The 19608-nt window shown below is 50.7% G+C and overlaps 1 protein-coding gene across 1 annotated transcript in view; it reads right to left on the bottom strand.

Annotated features, from left to right (window-relative positions):
* The window catches only part of LOC144168770 (pecanex-like protein 4), a 473206-nt gene that overhangs the window by 365553 nt on the left and 88045 nt on the right, over positions 1–19608 (bottom strand). Inside the window, exon 3 of the mRNA XM_077697735.1 lies at positions 654–779. Within this exon, the coding sequence (XP_077553861.1) occupies positions 654–779 (126 nt within the window). The remainder of the gene's footprint in view (positions 1–653; positions 780–19608) is intronic.

Genomic DNA, 19608 nt, shown 5'->3' with positions numbered 1-19608 from the left:
CGATTCTACCAACACCAGCAACACCTTGGTCTTGCATTCCCTCAAGAAGGTCAGTGTCTGTCTTATGCAGTAGTTCTTTTTCGGAAATAACACCTTGGACAGTGTTTAACGTGCGATGCGGCGTAACGGTGACGGCCAAGTAGGCACTTTTTTCTTGCTTAAAGAGGTCCTCGCTTTACTTTTTTCGGATTACCTCAAGAAAGTCTCCAGAGACAGCTTTTTGGCATTGTAATCTTTCCCAACAATGTTTCCATTGCACTTCACAATGATGAAAACTGACATTTAAGTAATTGGGGATTTTTCGTCGTTGGAGTGTACCACTAGATACTTGCTGAATGTCCTCTGAGGTGGTTCGGTGCGACCCCTTTTTGGAGGTGGATCATGTTTTGTTTTTTGTTTTTTGAATAGAAAATGTAGCCATAAAACTTGGAATCAGTTCGGTGGCAAGGCCGGTTGCCCACCACCGAGCCCAACAAAGGAAGGTGGCTTTGAAGCACACGCTAACCATACCTTGCAATCCAAGCACAGCATAGGGCTGTGCGTGGCTTTTTGTAACTCAGCGAAATAGACGTAGCCCACTGAGCCGCAAAGCCTGCGCGGCGCGTCTTTTTGCGAAGCAGTTGCTCCAAATGGACGCCTCCGCGCTCGCTCACCTGGGAAGGCAGCGCGTGCGCAGCGACCGAGGCGGCGGCGGCACCCGCGGCCAGGGCGCCCACGAGGACCTCGGCCGCCGTCCTCCCGGGCCAGCCCCAGGGCAACTCTTGGACGCCGTGCTTTGCCTGCATGCAAGGGACGAAGGGGGGGAGAACCACGACCTGCTCACGCCACCGCTCCATCAACACATTCAACCTTGGTAGCAGAACATGCACCTATATCCAAAACTTCCTCACAAATCACACCGCCTCCCTCCGCCTAGGCACAATAATTACGTCAAATTCGTTCACCATGCCGAACCGCGGAAGTGCACAAGGAGGCATTCTCTCTCCACTACGTTTCACCTTAGCCCTTCTTCCCCTTGCACACGCTCTCAGCTGAATTCCCTTGCTTAGAAACACAATGTATGCGTGCGGCATCACACTGTGGGTCCCGCGTGGTAGCGACGCACTAACAGGGAGCACACTCATAGAAGGAGCTGCTGCAGTCCCACAATTAGCGCTACAAGCTGGTCTCACCTGCTACATCAGCAGATCCTAGCTTCTCATACTCCCTCCGCCACGAGCCCGCACGTATTCTAACGCCTCCATACGTCTTCTAATACCAGCACCCTCACCTAACACCCCCATTCCAAGCAGATTGTGCATGCAACACGATGATCACGAATTTGCAATGCACGAGTGGACCGATTGCTCGCATGCTTCGTCATGTAAAACGAAGGGACATGAAGGAGGCGGACACACTTAGACGTGTCCAGGCGTTCGTCGTCTCAACGATCACTTATATGACACCCTATGCTTTACCAAGACTGAGAAAAACAAGTTGGATACGCTTTTGCAAAAAGTGTGCAAACAGTCGTTGGGTTATACCCTACATCTACGATTGTCTCTTAAAACTTCGGCGATACAACACTGTGGACGAGCTTACTGAGGGCCACCTGCTCAGTCAGCGCTACTGGCAATCAAGGGCGAATGCTGAGACTGAGCACGAACGCTGCGTGAGGCGCGAAGAACTATCGCTGGCCTGTCGCGTGAGGGCGTAGTTCCCGAGGGTTTTTCCTCTTTATTTTTTATGATTAGGCTTCGCAATAGTCACGTGATGCTCCCTCCTAAACCTTTCTTTCCTCCATGCAGCGCTCCGAAAAACAGTCTTTGCTTGGCTATTGTAAAGTTGAACGGCTCCTTTTAAATTAACACCACCATATCGTGTCAGCGACTACAATATATTATAAAAGTGAAAAATGGCAATAAATACGGCAGGATGCTTCATCGGCGTGGCCAAAATATAAATTTACCCGCCGCGGTGGATCAGTGGCTAAGGCGTTCTGCTGCTGAGCACGAAGTCGCGGGTTCGATTCCCGGCTGCGGCGGCCGCTTTTCGGATGGAGGCGAAAAGCAAAAACGCTCGTGTGTACTAGATTTCGGCGCACGTTAAAGATCCCCATTCCCAAGTCCCCTTCTCGCTTTCAACAAGTCCGCTTAAGACATCTGACACGAACTTTTCCCCTGCAAAACGAAAAGTTTTTTTCATTCGTCACCTAATCAAGGCTTGTGTATCCCCTGTGAAATTCCGGACACCACTGAACACATTATTTGGACAGGGCCCTCGATTTCTAACAGGTTCTCTGACACCCCTAACCAAATTCCTTAAATGATCTCCTGCGTCTGTGCTACCCACCTAATTTAGCGAAGGCAGTGTGGGACACTCTCGTGAATTTCATATCCCAACCCACTATTTTTCCTTTGCTATTTCCCACCATACCCGTCGTGAAGCTTAACTTATAGCTACCCCTAAGGGGGTCTGATGCACTAGCAAGAGACCCCCGGGTGTTTATTCGACATTTCAATAAACGTAAAAAAAAGGTCCGCAGGTGGTCAAAATTAATCCGCCGCCCTCCACTAAGGCGCGCCTCATCGTCTGCGTTGCGTCGGCGCGTTAAACCTACAATCAATTCATCAACCAAAATATAAATTCTTATATTTTCTTCCGGATAAAGTTTTTGGTTTAGACACGCACAGGGCAAGACCAGTGACGCGAATGATTCCCCGTCGAAGGAGATACGGTTATCGGTTAGCTAAAAGCCTTTTTGCGGCTGGCGCTCGGGTTGTGCTGAGCGGGCCGTCAGGAGCGGAGCGGACCGTCAAAAACGGCGAGCTAGAACTTTCCAATAACGAGACACCTAGCGCAGTTTGTTTTTGCAAGAAATAATGTACCAACTAGCCCAGAAACAAGCTCTCATTGACTACCTCCAAGGCACACCGCAGTGAAAATTTTGAGCCAGAACTCTTTTAAGAAAAGGGTTTTTGATTCATCGGAAGTAGCGCTTGAAACGGGACACAGAAGAGAAGACACACACGACGGCGATAACTCGCAACTGACTTTATTAGACGTAAACACGAATATATACTCAGAAAGAACACGTGCCCAGGTCAACCCCGAAAGTGCTTCCGTATATTCACCGTTTATCACATGGTTTGAAGTATGTTGCCGGGCGTTACGGGGTTAGAGTACTTTTTAAAGCAAAGCTTTCTACCTGTACCCCCAAGGGTTCTTTCGCGACCGTTGGTGTCACCAGAAAACTCCAGCGAACAAATAAAAGAATTTACTGGCACCGCTGGGAATCGAACCTGGAACCAATAGACTAACAAAGCGAGAGCCCGTTGTCTTACCGATTTAGCTACGAGCCCACGCGAACACGGGAAGACAAATGTTGTACTGGCCAAGCACATCTACGGGTTTACCCACTGCCTTCTCGCTGAATGCCACGTGAAAGCGTCACACGACCCCCCACGCCCATCTAGCGGCCCTGTGCGCACCTTGCTCATATGCTAAGAGTTACAAAAATTAAAGGAAGCTCACACCAATCCATGGAATTTCACTACGCCAATGTACGCCAATGTGCTAAAGCCTGTGGCCTCAAGTGTTCACGTAAAAATCACAGCTCATTGTCGTCCGCCCTCACGCCAAATCAAGAAATACATTCAAATACTCCTTGATGACCAGGCCATTACTCCAAACCCCAGCATCAAGATCCTGGGCCTACATTTCCAGGCCAACACCAAGAGTGACGTCTCCTTGCAGCGCCTCAAAAACAACATTAATCTAATCATACACATGATCAGGCGAGTTGCCACCAAGAAGCGAGGCCTAAAAGAATCCGGTACCTCTCGATTAATTGAAGCTTTTGAACTCTCGAGAGTTACTTACGACAAACCCCTATCTTCTTCTCGATGAGGAAGACGTAGAGATGCTTTATATAATGATTAGAAAGGCGGTTGAGCAGGCCATTGGTCTTCTCATGAGTGCGTCCACACTGAGGCTGCTTAGCACGGGCTCCACAACACGGTGGAAGAGCTGATAGAAGGCCATCTTTCTAACCAGAAGGTCCGGCTCAGAACTGCGGTGGGTAACCGCATGCTTCACCAGATTGGCTGGGCAGCCCAGAATGTCACTCCGCTTGACGTACTCCCAGACTCTTGACGACTAAAACTAAAGATGCTCCCTTTGCTTAGACATATGAACCCCTCACATGACGAGGGTCAACGAAAAGCACGGGCTCAAGCGCTAAACACCACCCTCGGTGGGGCTCATGCAGTTATCTACACAGACTTCTCCAAACATCGAGGGCAGCAACACGCCATCATCGTGGCTACCTCCAGAACCAACCTCCTTGCGTGTACCTCGCTTAGGACTCAACAAATAACGGCAGCAGAAGAGGCAGCCACCACCTTGGCTCTCACTCAACCAGGGGTTCGGAGGGTAGTCACCGATTCCCAGCAAGCCAACTGGAATTACCAGTCGGGTTGGGTGTTCTGACCTGCACTGTGCGTGCTGAAAAACCACTCCCCAAACGGTTCCATTCAGCTCATCTGGACACCGCCTCACGCTTCAATGGAGAGCAACAAATACGCCCACCCAACAAGCCTGCGCTTTTACCTCCCGTGCAACGGAGCTGCACGAGGACAGTCACCCACTTGTCACGTCCTTGGAGAAAATCCAGCATTATCGCCATCTGAGACAGACCGCACCTTCGCCTTACCCTGACCTTTCCAGAGAACAACAAACTACCCTGCGGCTCCGCAGCTTACGCGTCTTCACGTAATGCATGCGAATTGCTTCGACGCTGAATGTAAATTTTTCTCAGAAGTAGGAATACTCCGCCCCGTAATCTGGGTGTGCGACTTTAGCCTTGAGCACCCTCCTCTCTTTCCGTCAACTACCCAACAAGAGCAATGGGATATGCTGCTGTCCAGGCCCTCTCTACCTACCCAGCTTCAGCGGGTGGACAGTACACAGGCCGCGCGGACTGCATATGGGCCCCACAGAAGAAGGAATCACTCCCCAGGGCTGCACTCTGGGCCGTTCAGAAATCTGAACAGAAGTATTTCTTCCTCCTCCTTCTCAGCCGCAAGTCTCGTCGCCTCCGTCCGCGGCACAGAGACGGAGAAGTCAGATCGTCTAACACCGGGTTGGAGCTTACTTTGATTTTATAACAAAAAGTTTCCACTCTTGTGCTACACCAATACAACTCAACCAAACACCGTTCATGCATCATGCATTGATTTAACCTTACCAAGAATACCTCTTTGAAGTAATAAATGGTGTGGTTAAGTGCATTTCACTTCTCTCTGGTTTTACTATTTGTAGAGCGATGTGAGTGATTTTAAGTGACGTCGCATGAGTAATCGTTAAGGGTGCCGTTTACAGCTTTGCTTTCCAACCACATTCACGGGGTGGATTGGCGCGATTTTTTTTCTGCTCCGAATATACTTGGTAAGTTGTGTAAAATGGTGGAAAGAAGGTTGTCCGGCCCAGTGGCGTAACCAGGGGGGGCTGACCGGGCTTCAGCCCCCCCCCCCCCCCGAAATTTTAAATGCGGAGCATTTCTTAGGCTCGCCTGGTCCTCCGTCGTTGATGGCGGCGCCGTCCACACGCTCACTGCGCATGCGCAACTCTCCTTCTTACACCCACAGCTCCGCGATACTACACTATAAAAAAAGAAATAGTTAGGGGCGCCCGGTTTCGATCCCACGACTCTGGCCGCAACGGGAGGTACGCGGTGCTCTTCCCACTACGCTACAAATCCTTTTTTTTTCTTTATTACATGGGAGAATACGCTCAGACGTTGCAGTACGAGGAATAGAACCAAACAAAAGAATACACTGAAGTTATGAGAAGCACATATACATCAAAATTCAGGCAAACACACACAAGCGTTCAAAAGAGGGAACCAGACAGGTGGTTGGGCAAGCGAACTATACACACTATGTACAAATGCTGCAGTTTCTCGGAAATAGGACTTAGTAGATCTTGGTGGCTCAGAGAGAGAGAGAGAGAAAAACTTTATTGTCCCAAGCAGTTAAGAGGGCGGGGTGGCCGGTGGCGTGAGCCTGGCGGCGACAGCGGTGGCTCGGTTCAGCAGGGAGATTTGGATCCCCGGATCCGAGCTACCCAGCGCCCCCTCCCACTGCTCGTCACACGCTATGGAGGGGAAGGGATCATTAGGACATGCCCACATGGAGTGCAACACGGTGGCTAGAGCACCGCACGAAGGGCAGTTGAGGGAGGGAAATAGTGAGGGGTGAATACGGTGCAGCACTGCACGACATGGAAGAGTGTCGGTCTGCAAGAGCCGCCACGTGCGTTCCTGGGAGTTATTAAGGCTGACATGAGCGGGGGGAAATGCGCGGCGGGAGAGACGGTAGTTAAGGACCAAGTCGTGATAGCTGAGGAGGCTATGTCGAGCCGATCTGGCACCGTGGGAGGGGACAAGGCTGGGGCTCGCTCGGATAGTGAGTTCTCGAGCAGTAGCGTGGGCCGCCTCGTTACCCCCCACACCGGTGTGGGCTGGGGTCCAGATCAGTTCTATCGGGGTGGTGGGTGGATTTTTGGAGAGAATTTGGAGGGCCTGCGGGGTTATTAGACCCCGGTCGAAATTTTGCACTGCCGTCTTCGAATCAGAGATTACGATTGCGGGGGCTGGCCGTTGAGTTAAACCTAGCGCAATTGCCGTCTCTTCCGCCGTCGCGGGACAGGTGGTACGGACGGAGAGGGAGGTGACAGGGGGGGCATTTGGTCGGTCGACTACTGCCACTGCGTATGCGGCGTGGTGTCGATAGTCCGCCGCGTCGACATAAAGTATGCCTGGATTTATTGGAAAGCGCCGGCACAGCTCTCGTGCTCTATGCTCCCTGCGACCCTTGTGATGAATGGGGTGCATATTGCGCCGTATGGGGCGCAATATGCATGCACGCATGCGTATCGCGGGGAATGGGGAGTCTCTTATCAGTAATTAAAGGGGCGTGCTGCTTCAGACGATCTAGTATGTGCCTTCCGGTGGAAGTGGCAGAAAGCCTACGCAGTTGATTAATATGATTGGCTTCTACGAGTTCCTCCGCGATATTATAGACCCCCAGACGTTCGAGTCGAGCAGTGGATGCGTACATGGGCACTTGTAACGCCGTCTTATAAGCTTTTCTAATGAGGCAATCAATTTTCTGCAGTTCGGTTTTTGTTACATAAAGATAAGGGAGTGAGTAGGTGATGCGGCTTATCACGAAAGCTTGTACCAGCTGGAGTCTTTCTGTCTCCTTAAGTCTTTTGTGACGGGTGGTTATTCGTCGCATCAGGCCGATAGTTTGGTTTACATGCGATGTAATTTGCGATATAAATTGAGTGTTTGATTTGTTACGCTGTATGAAAAGACCAAGAATTTTAATACTTCCTACAGTTGGAACGGTGTTGGTCCCAATCTGAATTTTTATGTCCGGTGGGCTTTCCGATTTACGCTTCGCGGGTAGAAGAAGGAGCTGAGATTACTGAGGTGAACAGCTTAGTCCTGCCGCACCCGCCTCCTCGACAACCACCTGTGCACCAGCTTGTAGGGCTTCTTCTATGAGGGCATCGCTACCACTCGGTACCCTGAGTGTAATGTCATCTGCGTACAGGCTAAAGTGAAGGTGCGGATTCTTTCCAACCTCTTGGGGATTTTGAGGAGGGGTGGCTCGGCATGCCTATCACAATAGCGGGGTCGACAGACTGTCGGCTCTGTACTCGACCAGAAACAATTTATCACTGCTTTGTAGACTGCAGAGATGCTGTCTTTTTCTAGGACATTTTACAGCGAACGCTCAAAAAAGACATGGATATTACGCCTTTCTCTATCCGATTTTTGCCATTCGACTATCCTGGTGAGCCGCGTTATGACATGTTCGTGTTGATTGGTTTGTACAGTCTGTGGCGATGCCGCTTATGTGTGTGTGTGGACTACGCTACAAATCCGGGACAGGAGCAAGTGCTACGAACGCGCCTTATGTCCTGGACTCATTCAAACTACGTCAAGAAGCTACTGATACAACGAAGGCACGCGAAGCTGAACGTCAACGGAAACGACGAACTGAAAACTTCAGAGGGGGATGCTGAATTTCCCGTTGGGACGCTGTGGCGGGAAGCGCCACACGCCTTGCATCTCAACCTGCCCCGTCCGCAGCGCCTCTGATGCTGATTGTGGCAGGATGCCCCTAGGGATTGGCCAACCAAAGAATCCATCACGAGATAGGTTCGCGTTCAACCACCGTCGTCACCTTCCCGTAGGGAATGGAATGGAATGGATGACTTTATTACAGGAGGAGGCCAATAGGCCCTGGTGTGGGGCACGGGGAAAACGGGAGGGGAAGATTGTTCATATAACTGCCGAAGAAGAAGAAGGAGAAGACAAAGCTGCGAAGAGGAGGGCGTGTACATTGCTGTCAGCCGGTGCACCAATGTCAACAACCTTTACCTCACCAAAGCTGACGGAGACTACCGATTGTACCACAGAGACAACATCGACAAGAACATGATGGACGAATTTCGGCGCCTCGAGAACCACCGCGTACTCACCGTAACACAACAACACTTGCGTGCCTTTGCCACCGGTGTGGACCCGGACGCGGAATTCCCTCTGGCGCTAGTAAAAACCAGATCACTCAACATAACGGCAACACAATGGAACCACACAGAACCGCCACGATGCTTCGCATCCTCTTCAGGGTTCCCCACGGGAAGATGGTGTAATTTTTTTAATACTACACTCCATGATCAACTAATTACTTTGTCTATATCTGCCATCAGCAAGATTTTTGTTCAGGAATCTACACACCCATAATGCGTTGTACGGTCATGTTGTACGCATCTTCTTAGTGATTTTACCTTGTACCCACTGCTGACGTAAGGATGGAGAAGCACCGTCAAGCAATGCGCAGTCACTGCTTTTTTCTCTTCACCCCCAGTTTTTAAGTTCAAACTGAAATAAATGTTGATGATGATTGATGATGAAATACTGTCAAGATGTCTGAAACGGCACTTTCCAAACGTTCTTTTGTAATATCAGTCAGCAGCAGGTAGTCATCGACGTACCTGAACGTCTTAACTACTTTACATTGGGGAAGGAGAGTGGCGACAACCCTGTCAAGGGACGCTAAAAACAGGTCACTGTGTACAAGACCCAAGCGGGACCCTATAGAAATGCCTTTTTTCTGAAGGTACATGTTGCCCTCCCAAGTCGAGAAGGTAGAGAGGAGGTGCAGCCTCCCAAGTGTTTAATAATATAGCGGGAGCGCCGACCGATCGGCATGTCAGCGCCTTATAATCGGCATGTCAGAGCTCCGTTATAATTACCAAGAGTTTTCCCCCATTGAAATATACAGGGCAATGCCGGAAACAGTGTGTCAATTCGAATTATGTATTGCACCATCCGAGTTCCGAGTAACGCGCTTTTACTGCATTTCTTTCGCCAGAAAACCTCTTCAACCGCGCGTCGTGCGAAACTGCCCCTGTTATAGATTCACGGCGGTTTCATGGCACCAAAGATGGGTGAAATTTTTTTCCGGCCGTCGCCGTGCTGCCTGTATGCCTGGTACGTCGCCTGTGAACAACGCTGCATATTCTTCGAAAGTGCCACTAATGGTACTTTCCACGAAATGCTACGAAAATGCCACGAAACTGCATGTCTGCCCTTCGCATGGGTGTTTACACAAAACCAGGGCCGCGCTGCGAAACGGGAGTCGAGTCCGGCCGTGGCAAAACGAAGCGACTGAGGGGTGCGAACCGCTGAGGGATGATTTCGGAGGGGTGCAGCCCCAAAAGCGACGGTGCCTTCGGGTAAGCGCAGCGCACGGGATGCCAAAGGCATGAGTTGTATTCCTTTGTGCGAGACATGCGGCAAGACAGAGAATAATTGGCCAGCTGAGTCGTTCTCAGCAGAGGAGATTCACTCGGCCGGGGAAGCAAGGAGTGGACCGCACTAACTCGCGGCGGAAAAAAAGAGGGACCTCTGGCCATTGATGGTTGAAGACTGGTACAATGCAGGACCGAAAGGGAACAGACTATCTTTGTTATGTTAAGCAGAACAACGTGCAAGCGTAGGTGGCTGACCACGGCCGCTCCATCTCCTAGAAAGGGGGAGATCAAGCGGCCGTGGGCACACATTCAATACTCCTGCAAGGTAACTTAAGAATGCGATGGGGCTACGTAATGGGTGAAACGTGCAGTTTAGCTGGATGAATGCCGTGCGCGGGCAGAGGGCCTTTGCGAATGAGACACACAGCAAGATGCACCCCTCTTCCTCGCGTCAGCCCTTCATTCTTCCTTTTTCACGTTTTTGTCTAGCCCGGGAGGGTTTTGTTGGAGTGGGCTCAGATTGCGCGCACTGAGTCTTGTCCCCTTCCAACGGCGATGTTGTGACAGTCAATTTCACCCCCGCGATTAGGCAGATTTGTTCGGCGGTATTCTCCCCTAACCTAGGAAACTGGAGAACAGCGGGTCGACAAAAAGGGTGCGCTGCGGCTCCCCGAGCCAGTCCCAGACTTTATCCTAAATGTGCAGGCACGACGGACACCAGCCCTGCAACAGGCAGTCGGCGTCGCGACAGTAACAACGATCAGATGGCCATATTCGACCTCTATCACAACTAAAGCCCCTCCGTTGAGTCCACGACCGCTTTCTCCCTGGACGGCGGCTGCCCACAGCAGTGTATATTCAGGGGCCGGAGTCACAACGGCGATATCGAATTGTAAGTCATTTTTTCCAGTGACTAATCCTTACATGATCATTGATGTCTTTTGACGATGGAGGTTGCATTGTACGTTAAGTTGTGCGGTGCAGATCAATTATACATTCTTTGATATTTAAATATTCACTTCCTAATATTTACACGATACCACAGTATCGTGTCCGCGAGCTAAAAAATGTCTATCTCGTTTTATTTCGAATGCAGTATTTCCGTTTGAATTGGCAATTAAAAGCGGCCACGGTGGAGCGGATAGGCGACTTTTAATGAGGGAAAACGTAAATTCAACTCCTCTAAACGCCCAAATATTTCATTATGCACGACGTTGGAGAGGATTACTCCGAGTGTATCGGGAGAGCGTTAGTATCAGTACATGAAGAGTGAAAAATATATTTGTTCTGGCTGCAGTTTTAATAGTTTGCTTTTACTGGGACGAAACTCCATGCGAGATAGCTGCTGTCGCATGGTGTGCCCGTTATCGGGACTTTGTTACCGCGTTTCATATCGACGCGTGCATCCACTGCTACACCCAATTTTAAAGCCATAGCAGCGGGCGCAGCGCAACTGAAGGACATTCGTACTGGTGGCGAAGAAACGAACGTGCCTTTCTGGTAGAATTTTCCTTTAACTCTTCCTGGCCTTCTTTGAAGTTCTGTGGGCGCAGGAGTATCGTTCTTTCAAGACTCAATTGGTCGTGCACGAAAACAGAATTTTCTAATTAATAAACGGGTCACATACAACAGGCCCTCTCAAGAGCACCAGCACACCTCCGCCCGCCTCCTCCAATCAATACACCCCCCCTTCACACACACACATACGTGTGCGCGCTGATGTGATTCTTCCTGGATCCACAACTGCTACGTATAAATTCTAAAATGTTCAATGAAGGACATTTTGAGCAATCATCAGCATTTCTTAAGTAACCGAAATAACCGAGGAATTATCACGGTAAACAACTTTGCAATTTTTAGCCGATCTATCCTGTCCTAGCCTGAAACCATGCTTTAGCTTGAACATCACGGCCGCTGTCAACCAAAGAAATAGTTTAACTGTGTCATTATTGTCCGCTTCATGCTAAAGCATGGTAGTCTTTGGTCTTTCTGTATGCGGGGCCATGCCAATACGCATGTTTTCTTGGTGCACTCCGGGAAACAAAATGCTGACTTGTTTCGGGCATCGCACCATGCCCGAAGGTCATGCTGGCTCTCCACAGCTGCCCAATCCTCCGTTTCCTGGTGGACCAAAGAGATTTCCAACATAATTTCCATTTCCCGCGTATGCAACGAAAACTACAAAACTTCTGTGCACCCTATACATTCCAGAACCGCCCATGCTCATGAACTGCATATACGTATTTATCCTTTAGCTTTAAAACCGGCAGCCTGTACTCGGATGAAAAATGGCAGCGCACGCGTCAGCTAAAAAAGTATGTAATTTCATTAAAGTTTGAAACCAAAATGATAGGACCGCATTATAACTCTTTCTCAGATCTCACAACAAAATTCAAAACGCAGCAATATTTTGCTCAGCTTGCACAGAACATGCATAACCGCGAGAGTATGGTCAGACATCGCCGTATTTGCGTTATTATTTTTTCTTGCTAAATATAAACTTCGATACAGGATTCAATGGCGAACTTTGCAGTGACTTGCTCTACGTCATCTGGGAGTGGTAATTAAAGGGGGTGGCTGCTCCAGAAAGGGTATATCTTGATAGTACACGCATTCAGGCAGATTATAGGGCATTTATGCATGAAGCATTGAAAACTTGACTGGTAGTAATGCAACTATTTGAGAACACCAAGCTCATTACAGCAGACTCTACATTTGGGCTGTGTGGAAATGTCAACCAGATTCATTATGTTACAAAGCACAAGCTTATCATGTCCGCCCCGAGTCTTGATAGAAGCTATAGTATACGAAATGGACTGCGCAAACACAAAAGCGCAAGTTTAAACTGGCATGACTTAACAAATGCCGATGGTTGAATTATACCGCTTTGCTTGTGGACTAATACTGCCAGGTTCGTGTAATTTTCGCCCTTAACAGCGATGTTCTTGCGCGTGATGTCTGTCTGTTTAGGGTTGATATTTGTTGAAATTATTGCTGGTGATATAACGCTTCTTGCATGCATAATTCATAGCCTCTCGTTTTTTGGAGATAAGAATTGCGCTACACATAACGAAAGTGCAAAGATTCGATGTATACTGCACAGAATGAGCTCCATTGGCTTTACACTAGCAGGTAATGTACGGACGTTGAATGCAAAAACATTTTACTTTGCATTTTGGGCAAGAACAACTAAATAAAAAAGTCTAATTCTTATGGCCTACGTCATTTTATTGCGGATGTCACACTCATCATACTCCACACGTTGAAATAAAGCAAGTAACTGCATGAAACTATCGCCGTTTAATGCAATGCCTACACAAGGTTCCCGTGCGTGCAATGTACGTCCTGTATCACCGGCATAGATTTGTACCACGCGGTCAGCGGATTTTAGCCCAGTTTACAACTTAACCTGGCACAAATACAATCATAATCAACACCAATATCATGAAAGAACCGTAAAGGGCCTATTCGAAGGCAAAACAGTACCTTGTTCAAATTAATAGCACTAGCCTTTGGTAACTCGCACAGCTCCATTCCAATTACAGACGTTTTTTCAACCGAAGCAATGCAACAAATGTCATAAATTTTCAAATTTAGCGCTGCAGTGAAGTAACATCGGCAGGTGTGCTATATATATTGTAAAGGAGATAGTCGGCGTTCCGGTAGAAGGCTGGGCTCGTTTATTCACGAACGAGGCGTCGACGCAGACGGGGTGAGCCGAAACGACCAGCGTTTCGCGAGACAGACGATCAACGAGCGCGTCCTCTTCCTCGAGCGGGATCCGGCGCAGCATGTCCACGTAGGGGGATTTGCCCGTTGTGGCTGATGCTCATCACAGTTCTCATGGGCGCAACATGCTTACTACAATACCCCCGGCGGAAAGGGGAGCCATACTGGCGACCTACGGGCAACACAAGACGAGCGGGTCATAGTATGGCTTCAGGCCCTGGACGTGAACCGTCTCGCGACCACGACGTCGGCGGTCCGAGGTGGACGTTACGGGTTCAACAACATAGTTCACTGGTGACGTTTGTTCCAGTACTCGGTAAGGCCCTTGGTATTGAGAAAGAAATTTCGACGAAAGACGGGGAGCCGGGCACGGTACTGAAAGCATGACCAGTGATCTTTTCGTAAATGTTGGAGCTGTAATGGAGTCATCGTGACGCGCCTTTTGGCGTTGCTGCTCTTCCGGTGTAAATCGTCGGGCTAGCTGGCGACATTCCTCGGCGTGTCGAGCGATGTCAGACAGTGGTGCGTACTCGGCGGCGTCAGGTCGGTAAGGAAGTACTGTATCTAGCATGCAGGAGGGCTCGCGACCATATAGTAAAAAGAACGGCGAGAATCCTGTGGTCGCCTGCGTGGCCGTATTATAAGCATACGTCACGAAAGGAAGAACGAGGTCCCCGTTAGAGTGGTCCGAAATGACGTACGTGGCGATCATATCGCCGAGTGTGCGGTTAAACCTTTCGGTCAGGCCATTTGTCTGGGGGTGGTAGGACGTGCTCTTTCGGTGGACCACGTGGCACTCGGCTAAAAGGGCCTCCACTACTCCAGATAGAAAAATGCGGCCTCTGTCGCTCAGTAGTTCGCGAGGAGCACCCTCCCGAAGAACAAAACGGCGAAGAAAAGACGCAACGTCCCGAGCCGAGGCGGCCGGTAGCGCAGCTGTTTCGGCATACCGCGTTAAGTGATCAACGACGACGATGATCCAGCGGTCACCGGCGGCTGTGCTTGGGAGTGGGCCGTAGAAATCGATGCCTACCCGGTCGAAAGGCCGTGCTGGGCAGGGCAATGGCTGGAGTGGGCCACTGACGGGATGCGGTGGAGACTTGCGACGTTGGCAGTCCGGGCAAGATCTAACAAACTTGGCGACAAAGGTGTACATCCCGCGCCAGTAGTAGCGGAGTTGGAGGCATTCGTAGGTTTTAAGGATTTCAGCGTGAGCACTTTGCGCATCGGTGTGAAACGTGGTACAAATGTCCTTGCGCAAGTGGCGAGGAGTCACGAGTAGCCATTTTCGACCTTCGGGGAAGTAGTTCCGGCGATATAGGAGCTGGTCACGAATAGTGCAGTGGGCAGCTTGACGGCGCAGTGATCGAGGCACAGGAGCTGCCCGTGAGTGCGACAAATATTCGAGGATCGAAGAAACCGAAGGGTCTTTGCGCTGCTCAGCAATCATGTCCGATATGGCCAGAGAGGTCAGGCTGTGGTCTTCTGCGAATAAGCTATCTATATACGACGCAAGCGTGGATCGAGAAAGAGCGTCGGCGTCGGTATGCTTCCGTCCAGATCGGTACACAACACGGATATCGTACTCTTGAAGGCGGAGTGCCCAGCGGCCAAGACGGCCGGCGGGATCCTTCAGCGACGATAACCAGCACAGGGCATGGTGGTCCGTTACGACGTCGAAATGCGACAGGTAAGGACGAAATTTGCTGATTGCCCATACAATAGCCAAACATTCTTTCTCTGTTACGGAGTAGTTGACTTCGGCCTTCGTGAGTGTACGGCTCGCGTAACTCACCACGTATTCGTCAAATCCGTCCTTTCGTTGAGCGAGCACAGCACCTAAGCCAACACCACTGGCATCAGTGTGGATCTCAGTGGGCGCATTCGGGTCAAAGTGCCGCAGTATCGGTGGTGACGTAAGGACCCGACGTAACGTTAAGAAAGCGCTCTCACAGTCGGGGGACCATTCGGAAATGTCTCTACTTCCACCGAAAAGCTGTGTGAGAGGCGCAGTGATGGAGGCAAAGTTTCGTACAAAGCGGCGGAAGTACGAACAGAGGCCGATGAAGCTTCGCAGGTCCTTCAGCGTTGTTGGCTTCGGAAACTCCGACACGGCACGAAGTTTTCCCGGGTCCGGGAGGACACCGTCTTTCGAGACAACGTGTCCTAAAATGGTGAGTTTTCGAGCAGCGAAGCGGCACTTCTTAAGGTTCAGCTGCAGACCAGCGGAGGCAAGGCATGTTAGCACTTGTTCGAGGCGTGTGAGATGGGTTGCAAAATCATGCGAAAACACGACAATGTCGTCTAAATAGCAGAGACACGTTTTCCATTTCAAGCCCCGCAGTACGTTGTCCATCATTCGTTCGAATGTGGCCGGCGCATTACAGAGTCCGAACGGCATGACGTTGAACTCGTAAAGGCCATCGGGCGTCGTAAAAGCCGTCTTTGAACGATCAGCGTCGGCCATGGGCACTTGCCAGTAGCCGGATTTCAAGTCTAATGACGAGAAAAACTCGGCTCCCTGCAGGCAGTTGAGCGCGTCGTCTATGCGAGGCAGCGGGTAAACGTCCTTGCGCGTGATTTTGTTCAGGCGGCGATAATCCACACAGAATCGAATAGAGCCGTCCTTTTTTTTTAACAAGAACCACAGGAGAAGCCCAAGGACTCACGGATGGTCGAATAACGTTGCGTTTCAGCATGTCCGCGACTTGGTCATCAATGACACGCCGTTCGGTGGAGGACACGCGATAGGGTCGCTGTCGCAACGGTGCGTGCGTGCCAGTTTCGATCTCATGACACACAGTCGACGTGCGGCCCAAAGCGGTGTCGTAGCAGTCGAAGGATGAAGTGAAGCTGTGTAGCAGAGTAAGTAGCTCGTCACGTTCGGCCGTGGGAAGGTCGTCGTCAATGGCGCTTCTCAAAAGGGTGTCATCAGGTGGAGACTGAAGACCAAGTGCGGTGATGTCAACGGGCGTGAATTCCTCAAATACACTGACAAGTAGACCGGGATGCACTTCTTCTACAACGCCAAGGCATTCGCCGCGAAAAAGTGTGGTAGGAAACGACGTCGAGTTTGAAATAAGCATTGTGCCGGCACCAGTTGCAATATCAAGAACGGCGAACGGCAGCGACAACCCTTTGCGAGCACAAATCAGACCGGATGGCTCGAAGACGACGGTTGCGTCAGAAATACTGTTGCACGACAACGGCACAAGCGCAGATGAGCCAGGAGGAATGTGCGTGTCGTCATTGACACGCAACTTGGCGGTTGTCTCGTCCTGCGGGTTTTCTACCTCCGGAAACAGCTCAACTTCGGCGCGATCACAGTCAATGATGGCGTGGTGGCGCGACAAAAAGTCCCATCCGAGAATCACGTTGCGAGAGCACTCCGACAAAACGATGAGCTCGACTACATATACAACCCCTTGAATTGTGACCCGAGCAGTGCATGCGGCCAGCGAATTTAACAGTTGCGCACTAGCGGTTCGGAGAGTAAAACCACCTATACGTGTCGTCACTTTTCGCAGCATTCGGCAAAGTTTCGCGTCAATAACAGACACCGCAGCTCCAGTGTCAATAAGCGCCAGGGTAGCAACACCATCAACACACACTTCGATTACATTGGACGGCGAACAATGAGGACTTAGGCATTTCGACGTTGACGCAGTTTGTGCCTCCGAAACTACGGCGTCTAGTTTTCCGGGTCATCGTTGGTAGTACGACGGCGCATCGGAGAGTGTGAGCGGCGTCGTGGGGAAAGCGAACGACGGCTGACGAAGTCGCGGTTATCAGACGAAGCAGTCGTCGGCAGCCGGGTCGGAGCGTGCTCCATGGGCGGTGTTGGCGTATAGGGTAAGGACCACGATGCGTTGCGCCCACCCGTCATGCCACGACGGCAGTAGCGTGCAACATGTCCGGCAATCCCACACGAATAGCAGATAGGGCGGTTATCCACCGTGCGCCAAGGATTCGCGAACGTAGACACTGGATGCGGGGCGACACGCATGGACCGCACGCGTTGAACCCAGGCAGTGGCATGGCTCCCAGGGCTTGCAGCAGGCGCAAAGAAGGGTCCCGGCATAGTTTCAGTGTAAGGTTGTGCCACGGTCTCGGCATAGGTGAAAGGCCTATGTGGCACTGGGTCGACAAAGGTCAAAGGGGCTGGCATCGTAGGTTGCGGCGTTATGTCGGCGTATACCACTGGAGCTACCGCGGAATCGGGCGGTCGAGTGCTTGGTAGTACGTCAGCGACTTGTTGTTGTATAACGCTCCTGAGGGTTGGGGCTAAATCCGACTGAGGTGGCTTCGCTACGTCGCTAACGAGAGACAGCTGACGAGCCACCTCTTTGCGAACAAACTGCTGAATTTGGGCGAAGAGAACACCCCTATCCCCAGATGCCAAGCTGCAAAGGGAATGGTCGTGTTCCACGGGCTTACGAGTGAGAGCCCGCTCTCTGCGAAGTTAATCGAACTCTTGGCAAGCGTTTATGACTTCAGCAACCGTCCGAGGGTTTTTCGCGAGCAACATCTGGAAGGCATCGTCGGCTATGCCTTTAAGAATGTGCTTGATTTTGCCCTCTTCGGTAATAGCGTTGTTTGCCCGCTTACACAAGTCAAGGATGTCCTCGATGTAAGAGGTGAAGGTCTCATTCATGCGCTGAGCGCGTTCGCGCAAACTCTGTTCAGCGCGCAGTTGCCGAACAGCGGGGCGCCCGAAGAATTTGGTAAATTCGGTCTTGAAGTCCGACCATGTGCGTAGATCAGCCCCGTGGTTCTTATACCAGGTCTCTGCGACACCGGTGAAGGAGAGACTGACGTTGTTCTGTTTGAGTTTATCGTCCCAGTTGTTATGGGTGCTCACTCGTTCGAAGGTGGTGAGCCAATCCTCAGCATCCTGGTCATCAATGCCGTTGAAGAAGGGGGGATCCCCCGAACGGACCGTGCCAGGGCAGATGATAGGTGCCACAGGAGGTGTGGACTCGTGGTGGCCACCCTGAGACATCCTCGAGGGAAGTGTCCGGTTGTGCAGCTCCAGGATAGATAAATGGGGACCCGAGCAGCACCGCAACCTCCACAAAAAATTGTAAAGGATATAGTCGGCGTTCCGGTAGAAGGCTGGGCTCGTTTATTCACGAACGAGGCGTCGACGCAGACGGGGTGAGCCGAAACGACCAGCTTTTCGCGAGACAGACGATCAACGAGCGCGTCCTCTTCCTCGAGCGGCATCCGGCGCAGCATGTCCACGTAGGGGGATTTGCCCGTTGTGTCTGATGCTCATCACAGTTCTCATGGGCGCAACATGCTTACTACAATATATATATATATACGCTAGCACTAAAACGCAGTGTTGAGTGTGTTAACTGCACGTTGGAATTCAAATGATAAGATCAATGGAGGCCCCTCTACAATCGCGCAATCATGTTCCTTGGCGGTGACTTAGGTCGTTGGGCACCAATCGTCCAACAAGATCCTGTGCTGTCATAGTGAAATCACCGACGGAAAGTGGGCGGGGATTCGCCATTGCTTCAAATGTTTAATTTAATACAGTCAAATCCGGCTATAACGAACCCGGATAGAGCGAATTATGCTATAGAGTCAAACCCGGTTATAACGAACCCGTATACAGCGAATTATGCTATAGAGTCAAACCCGGTTATAACGAACCCGGATAGAGCGAATTATGCTATAGAGTCAAACCCGGTTATAACGAACCCGTATAGAGCGAATTATGCTATATATCGAACAAAAATAATTCAGTTACGGAAACACATGGGAAACATATTCCTTATAACGAAGTTTACATCCGATATATCGAACTCCGCGTGCCTAGAATGGCCGCCGAAATGCATGGTCTCGGAGCGGCGATTGAGATGTGGATTTGCCGCGACCAAAGAGCAAGAGCCGCGACTGGGAAATTGTGCCTTGCACGGAGCGACGTGACGGCCGACACTTTCCGTAACTATGTATCTCCGACGCGTGGGACTTACGACGGAACCCGCCCAGTCAGCGAGTCCGGACCAAGACAGCAGCATCGGTGAACTGTGGGAATGGATGGATGGATGGAGG

The sequence above is a fragment of the Haemaphysalis longicornis genome, unplaced genomic scaffold (assembly GCF_048455015.1).
Source record: "Haemaphysalis longicornis isolate Haplotype H1 unplaced genomic scaffold, Haemaphysalis longicornis Haplotype H1 scaffold_2, whole genome shotgun sequence".
NCBI lineage: Eukaryota > Metazoa > Arthropoda > Arachnida > Ixodida > Ixodidae > Haemaphysalis > Haemaphysalis longicornis.
The sequence above is the reverse complement of the archived record's forward strand: the minus strand, read 5'-3'. Positions and strand labels throughout refer to the sequence as shown.